The 12921-nt window shown below is 42.6% G+C and overlaps 1 protein-coding gene across 2 annotated transcripts in view; it reads right to left on the minus strand.

Annotated features, from left to right (window-relative positions):
- POMT2 (protein O-mannosyltransferase 2) overlaps positions 1-12921 on the minus strand; it is a 29662-nt gene that overhangs the window by 11805 nt on the left and 4936 nt on the right. For both annotated transcript variants that reach the window (XM_064150419.1, XM_064150413.1), the window contains 9 exons: positions 10019-10178; positions 7810-7916; positions 7156-7238; positions 5933-6042; positions 5299-5365; positions 4421-4493; positions 2849-2927; positions 1932-2083; positions 104-195 (listed from right to left, as the gene is read on the minus strand). In XM_064150419.1, coding sequence (XP_064006489.1) covers positions 104-195; positions 1932-2083; positions 2849-2927; positions 4421-4493; positions 5299-5365; positions 5933-6042; positions 7156-7238; positions 7810-7916; positions 10019-10178 — 923 coding nt within the window. The remainder of the gene's footprint in view (positions 1-103; positions 196-1931; positions 2084-2848; positions 2928-4420; positions 4494-5298; positions 5366-5932; positions 6043-7155; positions 7239-7809; positions 7917-10018; positions 10179-12921) is intronic.

The following is a 12921-nucleotide window of genomic DNA, read 5'->3' on the forward strand; positions in this document are numbered from 1 at the left end:
TTCCAGACACTGAATGCCAATTCTTGCCATCTGATGGCTCAGCCCTTCCTTTAACAACAAGCCCAAGTTTCACTCTCAAATGAAAAGGAAATAACTAACTTACATTTAGGGTTAATATGATCTTCAAAGTTCCAGAGCGAATTGGGAGTCTCCTTCAGGTACGGTGTGCAGGTGACTTCCACTTGTTCCCAACCCCTGAGGAGCAGCAGAACAGTTAACTTTAGACATTTAAACTGAAAAATCCAGGTCCATGCAGTGAGATTTCTGAAGACAGTGCATACTGGCAACTAGAAACTGTACTTCAACTCAACTTTTAAAGTCTCTCCAGAAGAAAATCAACCATCACAAATTTAAATCAATTCATGGCTAAAACAACTGAATTACAGGAACAAAAGAATGACTACAGAGGATCCCACCAACTGCTTATTTAGTCTCTCATCCTATTTCTAGCAGGTCATGTCAAATACTTAGGGAGAAAGTGCATCAAACCCCGCAGTAATGTCGTAGATGAACATAGAATTTTCTACTCAGCAGGCTTCACCACTTAAATCTCTAATGGACAGTGATTACTTCCCTTTAAATTCCTAAAAAGACATTGAAACATACTCTACACCATCCTTAATTGCAGTTCCCCCCTCAGATCTTAACATCGTTGGTATTTTGTGTCTGTAAGTTCCGTTCACAGAATACATTTGTGTTCAGGAAAAAGAAATACTCCCCTTCTTGAATGCTGCTGACAGAGGCAGTGAGTTATTTCAGGGTTTAAACCAATCACATCATTTACCCATCTGCCCAGTTTTACTGGTAAAGTCTAAATGGCACTTGCATTCCTAACCAAGCCATCACCAGATGCATCTGCCTGCATGAGCAGCATCCACAGGATTTCTTAGACACCCTTTTTCCTGTAACATAGTGATGGGAAGCCTAAGCCAATGGAGGCTGCTCTGGAAAGAGAAGCAACATGAACACACAGCCTGCTGCTGCAAGATCCATGTTAGCATCCCACACAGCACATCTCTGCAGATATAGTAGCTTGCTTGGCATTAGTCTGGATGTCTCTGCCTATACCTCCTTTTAATGATGAAGATATAAAATTTAAGGATATCTTAAATCCTGACCTCTGCTAATAGCTCTTTACTGTTACCATTGCTTTGGATGTTGCATGCAAAAATGAAAGAAGATCTTCCAACCACAAAAGAAATTAGCACCAATTTGGGGGATTATAGTATGGAACATCATGAACTGCCTCAGCTTCTAACAATTTTTGTGAACATCAAGCATAAAATGGGCCTTGAAGAACACATCAGCTATCCTGGACTTAGTAGATTACAACTACACAAGCTGTGGTGGTTCCTCCCACACCCGCGGGTTGAGAAGGAGAAAATAGGAGCACAATGCAAATCCCACGGGTTGAGATAAGGAGAGTTTAAAACAACAATACAAAGAATGAATGAACATCAGGATAGCAACAAGAGTAAAGAAGGGATACATAAAAACAAGCAATATAAAACGTGACACCCAATGCCTGCACCCTACTGAACCCCATGTGCCCAACAACTACTTCGACTGTCTGTCCCAGCCCCTCTTACAAAGCTAGCATGAGCTGGCTCAGCTGACCATCTCAGGGGGGAGATGTGGCCCCTTCCAATTTCTGGAGATAATTAACCCTATTCTAGCCAAACCCAGGACAAAACTCATGGCTCTCTTGGCTCTCTCAGTAAGAGATACCATTTTCCAGAGCTTCTCTGTAACAGACTGCATAACCCTAACCCAAATCTTCCTCTCTGGTTTTATTTTTAGTACCTGACAGCTACTTCTTTATTCTTTTACAGATAAAGAAATGGTGGAAATGTAGATATTGTCTAGTTTGAAGGCACCATTGTGCAAAGGAACACAGCAGCAGAGGTGGAAGGGGATTACAAGCTACTTACCATTTTGGCAGGGTCTTTCCAGAAGAGCCCAATATACACCCCGTGGCAACGTGAGTTAGCCGGACTTGACTCCGCAGGACTTTGATGAGCTTCCCAGTCCTTCTGCCCACCACTTCAATCCTCCAAAAATCATTGGAGTCTCCTGATCCATTCTATCACACATACATACAATAGGACAAAAATAACCCAAACAAACCAACAAACACAACACCACAACAAAGAAGAAAATCAAATAACATCACCAACTGGATGACATAAAGGACTAAAGCACTGCAAAAATAGGGAGTTCTAAAACTTTACTGGTGGCAAAATTACACAAAGAAGTCCATGCTGTCTTTGCTCATACTTCACCTAAGAGATTTTCCATTAGGAAGAGACAATTCTAGACATTAGCAACTACTCACACATGCATTTTTATCTTGCTAACCTTATTTCTTCCAATTCACACATGGCTGTTGCTCAGTGTTATATTTTAAATGGGATTAACTTGGCTGCTTCACAAAAGGAGTTTAGGCAACAGCCCCTCACATTTGAAAATTCAGCCCTCAAAACTGATTTGATTTTCATTATTCAAAATTCTGTCATCATCATTGTGCCAAAAAAAGGCACTTGTCTATGTGGCAAGGCCAAATATATCAAACAATACCTGTCAGAGAGAGTTCAAGGTTGCTTAGTGTGACATTTTGAGAGTGGAATGCTGCCAAAGGTAGACTGGCAGTAAAAGCTTAAATTATATTCTTGTCTGTGCTCACATTAAATAGACCTTAGATATGAGATATGTCAAATCAGTTCTTCCTCCAGTATGGCTGATGCATATCTATCACTTTGGCTAACAAATTAAAAAGAAAAAAAAAACACCACAGAAAAGAACCCTCCCCAAAAGAAGGATCTTTTGCTTTACTCTGCTGTTCACTTACTATTCCATATCCAGTGACCTGGAAATGCTTCCTTGTCAGAGGAGCCTCATGCTGGTGACTGTGAAGATTTCTAGAAGTTCTGAAATGAAAAGTCAAATCTTGTTTTGTTTCTAAGTTTCAGTCAATTTGTGATAAGAACCTTGGTCTGAGCCATTCAGAGAGCTGCAAGAGCTTTGGTCACTGAATTCCAGCCAAGTGTGGGGCAGCACAGGGCAGGGCAGGATGCAGCCTTAACAGCAATGAGGGCCACAGAATGAAAGTGCTACTTCCCTCCACGACAGTCTGAGCTTATGCCACATGGGGCAATGCTGGAAAAGTAGGACAGCATGAATAAATCCAATCCTCAAGCTACAATCCACCACTTCCAAGTGGAAAAGACATTGGTGGTTATGGGGTTTTGGTTTTAAATTACAAGTAAAGGTGAGACTAACAGTCCTCTTCTTGCAAGAAGTAAAGCAAGATCCTGTCCTCTGTTGATCATCAGTTTTGCTCTTGAGGGGAAAGATTGTACTACTTAAGCTGAGATTTTTCTGAGGGCAGAACAAGTGGCCCACTAATATGAGCACAAGCTGTGAATGATGCAGACACACATCCTACAGCTCTAATGGGAGCTACTAACAGAGGAAGCCAGAAAAGTCTGACTATATCCCAGTCGGTTCTTAATAAAACCACTCAACGAAACACTCCCAACAACAACGCAGCTGCATCCAGCCCAGCCTGATCTGCACAGAAACCTTCTGCCCAGGCTGGATAAGGTCCGTAAGCAAGGAGACAAGAGCCATCTGCTGGATCTCTTCTGCAACACCAGAGTTCCACCTCCCATTCTGGAGACCTAGGCAAGACCAGCTGCCTATCACCTTCATTATCATGCATTTGGGAGTAAACCCCAAAATTCAAGGTTTAAAAAAAAACACAACAAAATCTTACAATGCTTTTGAAAACTTAAGGAAGGATTTACACAATACTGAATGCAATGTGACAATTTCCAGGCTCAAAAGTTCAGAGCTTCTGTTAAGAAATCAAAACTGTGACAGCACAAAACAATGTAGCATAGTGACAATAGACTAGCTGAAGATTAAATATCAAGCCACTAGGGTTCCTTTGCTTCCTTTCAGGTATTCCCTGCAGAGAGGAATGGCATCAGCCAACATTTGTGCTGCAAGTGTTTCACTGCTGTCATCTCAGTGCTGTTGAGAATGTCAGTGGGTGGACACTGCCTATACCCATAGGATTAGGACATGTGCAGCACACTTAGGAGAAAACACCACATTATTTGACTAGCAAATTCAGAGACTTGGGACAAGCAATAGAATGGAGGTTCAGTAACTGCTTCTTTGCAGAAGAGTTATCCTTAATATTGCACCTCACATAGCTGAAGAAAATCCCTCTGTTGCTTAGGTAGGTAATTCTAATGATGGTTCTGTTAAAAGTTCCTCATTTAACACCCTTTGAAAGATAAATCATAGGAGTAAGAACTCCACAAATCCCACACTGGAAATGCAGATATACAGATACCTCTGTCAAAATCAATTAAATCATACATCTTCTTTGAATCCCAGAAATCATCCTTACTCTTTGTGTTCCAGACGAATAATATCTCCGTGCCTTACGAACTCCACAGGGCTCAAGGAGTCTGAAGGATCTGCTGAAGGAAGGCAAACTAATCACATCAATGCACTAACAAACATATCAGGGTCTCTGAAAGCTCCCTCATGCCTCAAGCAGACAATACAAGGCAAACTAATTTGTGTCTGCTCTACATCAAGTGTAAACAACTGCTCCGGTTTGAAGACCAGCCCTGAGGGCTACTCCAAAGAACATCACCTCAAGCAACACATACTGCTCCCCTTAAATAAAGAGGATGTCTGGTCAGGCTAACTGAACACAGCAACTCTGTGTACATGTGTGTATATATATAATTAATGATAAAATTAGTCTTGCAACACTGATGATAGTTTTGTTCCATCTGCATTTTTGTTTTTCAGACAGTTCATTTTCATAAACACAAGCTTCACATGAAGAAAGGAAACTCTGGTGGATCAAACATGTCTCAGCTACACTATATGGTATTCTAAACCATAGATTTCCATGTTCAGTACTCCTGTCACAGGCAACCATCCATGTAAATCAATCAACACAAGATACCAGAATGTATCAGAACTCAGCTTTTCCAGGACTCACAGCCGTAAAATATTAACTGAGTTCAGATTAATTTCCGCTCTGCTATTTGCAGCCCTACCTAGCTGAAATGTTGTGAATACAATCTTCAGCTGTGCAACCTGGAGGGAAAAAAAATGTAACTCAGCAGACACAAACAGCACTGAATCAAGATGGAGCCAGGTTCCTCTTGTTCTTCCTCCTCTTCCCCTCCTATCTGCACCTTGGAGAGAAGTCAGAAAGTGAAAAACGGAACCAGCATTTATAAAAGACATGTTACTGGTATTTGTTACCTGCATCTGAATCAGGTTTCTTTATAATCCACAGGTTATTCAAATCCTTATGTAAGTAGGCAGTGACCTGAAAGCAAAGGAAAAAATATTTCACCTAACAGGGAAAAAGCTGAGGATAGCAGACACACATTTGCCAGCAAAATGCAGTCCCAAACAAATGCATCGGTAACACAGAAACCTTGGGATGACTTTGATGATAGTGACCCCTAGAAAGTCACTTACTGGCCACTCCTTAATCCAGATTACCCCTTTTATTCAGTGTATAGCCTGGACACTCAGAATCACCTCACTTAATGGCAGTCCACATGTACCACGGGCCTCTAATCATATAGCCTGACCTCCTCTCACCCTACTTCAGAGGCTCCTTCTACAGAAACAGGATATCCAAATCTCAGCTTTTTGGATAATCACTAGCCAGCTGAGGAGATGAAAACAGCAACTGCTTTACAAATGAGCAACACTGGTAGAGACTGATGACAACAGGCTGCCTGTGACAATCATAATACTTCTGTACAGAGTTTAACATACTGAGTACATACGTAACTCCTGCCACAGTGAGCTATAATACTAAGTGCAGGGGGAGCTGGGCGATGGTTGTAGTCAAGAGGCAGAGCTCCTTAAGAAGCACACCAACCTGCTGCTGCCGTGCCCCAACGCCCTCTGGGTAGAGGTGCCAGTGGGAGTGAAGGTATCCCCCTGCCATCCGAAGGTTCTTCACAGTGACCACAGACCCATAAGCCAAGTCTACATAGGAAGGAAGGAGGCAAAACAAGCATAAGGCAGCTCTCCTATAAATATCTTTCCCAGCTAGTCTGCAGTGCTCTGATTAGGCAAGCATTCTCCTGCTTGGTTTTGGTGACAGCTCATTTCCTGTTTGACACATCACTCTGCACAGCCCACTGCAATTTTACCTTCCCTTCCCAAACAAAATTCATTAAAACTGTGACATAACATTTGGCTGAAACACTTAAAATTCTCCCACCTAGATTAAAAAGTATCAGAAGTGCCAGTTCTCTTCTGCATAATTTCAGTAATAAAAGGTTTGAAATAACTGCATAGGAGCATATGGTCAAAAGTAAAACATGACTAAGTTTGAGAAGCATGCCACTGATTTGAAGCACTCCATTGCTGGACCCCAGGAGCAGTACAAGAGGGAATAAGCTGTGGGATAGCTGAGCTGATTCTCCAGCTTAAGATAGCTTCCTTCACAACCTGCCAACACCAACGAGAGAACATAATCTTGGAGAACAGACCTAATGTTCTCGTAGTAACAGCCCTGGAGTAGATACAGCCAAAGGAAAGTTGAAGTAATCAGAAAGCTAAGCCAACTTAAAGGCTCAGCAGCTCCTAGCCAGCCTGAGCATTAGGGAACAGCCACAGAGCCATCTTTCTCCTATGTACATACACATGCTGAATATAACATGTCTGAACTGGAAGCACTGATGTGTCAACAAAGGAGTCTTCATTCACACATCTTTTGGAAACAAATCCCACAACTGAGCACCTATAAACCCAAGGTGAACAGGATAAATCTACTCTTGTATTCTCAAGCAACATAAAAGCTAAAAAAGAATAATATGCATGCATACAAAGCTGTCAAATCCCTCAAAATGGCATCTTTCCCTCTAGAAGTGATAAGATGAAACAGCCAGTGATCACACCTAAACATGGTGCTGTTTGCAGTCTTGTTCTCTTCTGTTGATACATAAAACCACAGAGAGGAACAGCACGGACCTGGCCACGATCCCAAAGGTAAAATCTGAACTGCCTCGCACCGAGTCACAGGGAGACCTTGCATTTATTTAAACTCCCACATACACTGGCAGCACTGACTGGTTTATTTCTTTGGTCACTCACGTTCTGGAACAGAGACGTTATGCAAGTTGTTTCCAATCAGCTGGGACTGAAATGCTGAACTGAAGAAACCATCTCCAGGGCCACTGCAAAAGACAGCAAAGAAGGGGACAATTCAAAGTCTGGCAAAAGTGGCACACAAAGCTCTGTCGTGCACTACCACATTGTTTTTACAGAAGGAAAATGACAAAACCAGACATGGCATCAGAGGAATGACTGTAGTGCCCCTAGATGCACACACCCCTTATGTTGTGAATCACAACAGAGAGACATGGTCTTGCAAAACACTGTCCAGAGCTGCAAGGCCTTGAAGTCACTCTGGCACTGTACGAAGCACCATCAGCTGCTTTTGGAGGTGTTCTCATGACAAATAAACTGACCCACCATCAGGTTACATACAATAAAGCCTCATTCTGTGGCTCCTTAAGTCTCATTTTTGCTAAGGGGTTAGTAGTAAAGCCAGTTCCATCTCAGTTTCATGGCCACCTTGGCCAAAGCCTTTCAGTAAGAGCAATGCAGGAGGCTATGAAAGGAATTTAGCAAAGACACAGCTTGTAGATGTGCTTCCGACCTTGAAAATGGAGAAATCCATAACCAACAGGCTTTAACTCAAAGTAAAGATAAGTGATTCTTCTGGAAAAAAACATTGTGAAGTACCTTTTATTTAATACTGTAAAATGAACAGCAAATATAGCCACGTAGAGGGCAAGCGGGAGCAGGATGAGGCAGAGTACACGAGCCAGTAAATGCTTCCAAAGCATGACCTGTAACAAACACAATCTGCATCAAACAGTGCAGCTGCAGGAATAACTCCACAGGCTCTGAGCAGCAGCCCTATAGCTGGAGCTTGCCCAAGAAGCGAGCTCCAGAGGCTGCAGAACTACCCAAAAATGCCTAGAGAAATATAAAAGCTTAGGCAGGCCTTGCTGGGCATCTCCAAAAGCTGGAGCTGGGGTGCCGTGAAATGTCATGGTTGCCAGTTGAAGAGACAATGCAGGCAGTGCAAGACTTTAACTTTTCAAAGTGCTGAGCACTTCCTAACTTTGGCAAAAGAGGTTGGGTTATCCCACTGAGAGCGCTCTGAAAACAAGGACACAAAACCACAGCATGGAGATGGCTTCCAGAACAATAAATACCAAACCTAAGCAAAAGGCAAAACCAAAACTTTTCCTCTCAACAAGTCTCCCTGGAGTCTCCCTGTAATTTGCACTTCTTGAGGTCCTAGATATGCTTCATTTTCAGAAACCAGCTTACTCAGACAAGGATGCTCCCACACTGCAACTTCTAGTGTAACTCAGTCAGCAGGAAAAACTGTGAGTGTTTCAGCTGCTTCAACACAAAAAAACCCCAGTATCTTATTTAAGCCACTTGGAAAGGTGTTTTGTACATAGCTGGTGAAGAAGCAACTACATCTTCACATTCTACTGATGTTGCTAGCAGCAGATATTGTAAAATGTAAGGTGGGTAATAAAGAGATGAGGGGAGGGAAAACCCCCAAGATTTAAACAGCAAAAAATGTTTGCTAAATATCCACATCTAACTTCAAAATGGCTGGAAGCAAAATACTTGTTAACCACTTGCCACTTTGAAAAATGCTGATTGATAACACATAACAAAATTCACACAGTGGAGAGGCACATCAACTAACTTCTAGTTCCCTGCTCAAAATTACCATGATATGCTTTCATCTTTGTGAAAAGGTTTTCTTTTAACAACAGACTTCAATGCAGAGTCAAAAAAACAAAATACACATGAAGGACAACATCAAGCAAACCAGAACGGTAGATCAAGACAAGCTGTGAGTTCCAGAAATCAAAGTAGTCCCAAAAACATTGCATGTAAATAATCATGAGTAGTTTCCTAACAAATGCAGAGAGAAGTTACTCAGGTTTTCTGGGTTTGATCCCCACTTGCTTTTTTTCTGCTGGTGGTGGTTTTTGTTTGGTTTGGGGTTTTGTCTCTCATCAAGTGCCAAGGCTGCCAAATGGTTATTCAGAAAGCATTTACCTTCTGGAGTAAATTTCTTTACATATTCTAACACTCCAGGGCTTGCTGCCTCTGCTGGCAGCAGCACAAATGAAATCACTGTGCACCCATCTGTTGGCAGAAAGCTTAGACATGATGGATTTGTTCCATTTCAAATGCAATTAATTGACTTTGCTCAAGAAGTGCTTCTCTGGAGCTGAAACGCTGCATGTTGGCAACCTATATATTGACTCACATTTATCAGAGAAAACAAATCACACAGCAGGAATAGAAAAAGTCACCCCAACTCCCCACTGTTTATGATACAAACAGGACAAACAGTTAAGTGAAAAAAACCAAACTTTTCAAGCTTCAGAAAAGGCTGAGACAAGAGACCTGAACATCTTTTAAAAGATGTGCTTGCAGAGTTTCTTTTCCTGCTGGTTTCAAGACAGCAAATGGCAAATCAGATTTCACAGTCCCCAGATATAAAATGCAATATATTAGAAAAGGGCACATAAGCTCACTAGTAAATTTCTTAAAGCTTTTAAGGACTAAATCTGAAAACAAGCAGGCTATCTATGGCTGCCCCTTCATCCTCAGGACTGGCTGTGAAGACTGCAAGCTGCAGAGCAGCCCTGTGATTCATGACAGACTATAACATGCTACTGCCATGTTGTCTCTGCCCTTGTACTCTCAGGCACTGCCAATAAGCATTTGTAGCCTAGACTGGGAAAAAAAAAGCAAACAAGGTATTCAATAGGAAAGGAAAAAGCAACAACCTTTTTGCTGCGCTTTCATGACATTATACCCTGCTAAACATACATGTTTTGGGTTTTTCCCCCAAAGTACAGCAAGAGTTTTTCCATTACAACCGCTACCTTAAATTTCTGACACTCACCAGTGACAAGCTGAGGTTACCCAGCAAGTCCCATAGGTCATAGATTGTGTTCAGGCCAACCAAAAGGACTACAAAAAGGCCAACAAACTTTACCCCCATTGCTCCAGCAAGGTTCACACCAGTCAGGCTCAGCCAGAACCACCAGGAGGCAGAAAACGGCCTGCAGGACAGGTAAGAGCAGGTGAGTAAATAAATGACAGCTGTGATCAGCAACAGGAACAGCACATCAGTTACTCTGCAAAATTACACTCCATCTTCTCAGGAGCCCCTAAGGAATAGAATGACAAGTTCTTCATTCATTTTAGAATATGCAAGGATACAGGCTTCAGATACAGGCTTGTGAAGCTTTGTTAGGGGCTTCAGAAGGGCTCAACACTTAAGCCTGAGCAGCCCTAGGTCTCCCCAGATCTTCCCTTCAATAAAAAGAACACAGATACCAGATACATCCTAAAATATCAGTGTGAAGAACATCTGACACATGGAAGGTCTGAAAATAGAAGCAGCACTTATGCTCCACAAAATGAACTTCTTTATCTCAGAAAGCTACAGAAGTGTAGGAGAAGAGTCAAAAGGAGCAGACACTTTTCCCAAAGCAGAAAGACTATAGCAGAAAAAAATCTACCCAAGCACAAACAAAAGCTGCCACCAAAAGCAAGCAAACTCCAAACTAAAGCTGATCCACAGAGAAAAGATGACAGAATTTAAAATGCTTTTCTACTGACTCCTTGTGCCTTAATACTTGTATTTTGACTAGATAAAATCCTTGTGACCTGCAAAGCAACACAATAGCTAGAGCTGGCTTTTCATTTGCATAAAATGGCCTAATTTGAAAACAGGATTAGCTCTAAGACACAAAAATAAGTTCAGCTCAAGGTATAAAGAGTTGATCAAATACTGTCCTGTAACTTATTGCTTGCTCTCCCTGGGATATGAGTTGTAGATGAAGATGGCCTTGGAGGGCTGCACATGATACTGAAGGCTGCATTTTAGCCATGTGTGCTGCAGTCATGCTAAAATTAATATGATTCTGTTCTCAAACTTTTCACAAAACCAATTACAGAATCACAGAATGTCAGGGGCAGAAAGGGACCTCGAAAGATCATCCAGTTCAACCCCCCTGCCAGAGCAGGATCACCTAGACCAGATCACACAGGACCGCATCCAGGCAGGTTTTGAGTATCTCCAGAGAGGGAGACTCCACAACTTCCCTGGGCAGCCTGCTCCAGTGTTCTCTCACCCTTACAGAGTAAAAATTCCCCTGATGTTTAAATGAAACTTCCTATGCCTCAGCTTCCACCCAGAGGCTCTTGTCCTGTCATTGGGCATCACCAAGAAGAGCCTGGCTCCATCTTCCTGGCACTCACACTTTACATATTCATAAACACTGATGAGGTAATCCCTCAGTATCTTCTCCAAGCTAAAGAGCCTCAGTTCCATCTGTCTCTCCTTGAAAGAAAGATGTTCCATTCCTTTCATCATCTTTATGGCTCTGTGCTGGACTCTCTCAAGCAATTCTATGTCCCTCTTGAACTGGGGGGCCCAGAACTGAACACAGTACTCCAGATGTGGCCTCACCAGGGCAAAGCAGAGGGCATGAGAACCTCTCTCGACCTACTAGCCACACCTCTTCTAACAGCATTGCACCTCCTGGCCACAAGTGCACATTGCTGGCTCATGGTCAACCTCCCATTCATTAGGACTCCCAGATCCCTTTCCCCTTGGCTGTCTTTCAACAGGTCAGTCCCAACCCATACTGATGCCTGGGGCTGTTCTTTCCCAGGCGCAAGACTCTACACTTGCCCCTGTTGAATTTCATTACATCTCTCCCTGCCCAACCCTCCAGCCTGTCCAAGTAGCACTGAATGGCAGCACAGCCTTCTGATGTGTCAGCCACTGCACCCAACTTGGTGTCATCAGCAAACTTGGTGACAGTGCACTCTGTGCCCTCATACAGGTCACTGACGAATATATTGAACAGAACTTGTCCCAGTGATGATCCCTGTTAGACCCCACTAGTTACAGACCTCCAGCTAGACTCCATCCCACTGACAACTCTCTGGCTCTCCTTCAACCAGTTCCCAGTCTACCTGACTACCTGATCAACTGCTAATACATTACACATTATTCTAAGCTTTTGTATCTCTCAGGTTCTGGATGCATTACGGAGAAGCTACTCTGTACAGCCCAACCACAAAGAAGCCTTTTGACATATCCAAGTGCCTATATATCATCACCCTTCTCTGCATGGGTCTAGAGCAAATATCCTCAGCAACTTAACTGCTTTATTCAGAAACACCCTGGCTATATTTCCCTCAAGTTTTTTGTACCAATTGCCCTATATCAAATAAATCACACTATTTATCTTAGCTAGCAGCATTTTGTAAGTGCTTATAGGACTACAGTCACAAATAAACTGTGTTTCTCCAGCCTAGAGGCAAAGTGACTAGTTCAAGATAACAAATGAGTATTTTTGCCACCAAGGAGTGGCATTGGACAGGTTAAAATCATCCTTCATTCCTCCTTCTCTAACCTACAACAATCCATACTAGCTTTTTTTCCAGTCAAGTTTAAAAAAGCTTTAACCTTCATTTTCAAGATGTGAGTGTCCAGACCCTTGGCTGCAGAGAATGCTAGAGCCTAGCACTTGAAATGGAGGGTGGCAGGTATGAAACCTGTGTGAGCTGTGAGCAAGTGAGTGACCTCCTCAGTATGGTGACTGCACTAAAAGGGGAAGTTGAGAGACTAAGGTCTTGGGATTGTGAAAGGGAAATAGACTGGTGGAGCTAGGATACACCATCCCCGAGGGAGGGATAGCAGGTGAGAGCTGCACAAGAAGTAGAGGTTCCTGGAGTGCATTGATGATAACTTCCTCCTCCAAGTGGTAGAGGAACCCAGAAGGTGCT

Source organism: Pogoniulus pusillus, chromosome 1, assembly GCF_015220805.1.
Source record: "Pogoniulus pusillus isolate bPogPus1 chromosome 1, bPogPus1.pri, whole genome shotgun sequence".
Lineage (NCBI taxonomy): Eukaryota > Metazoa > Chordata > Aves > Piciformes > Lybiidae > Pogoniulus > Pogoniulus pusillus.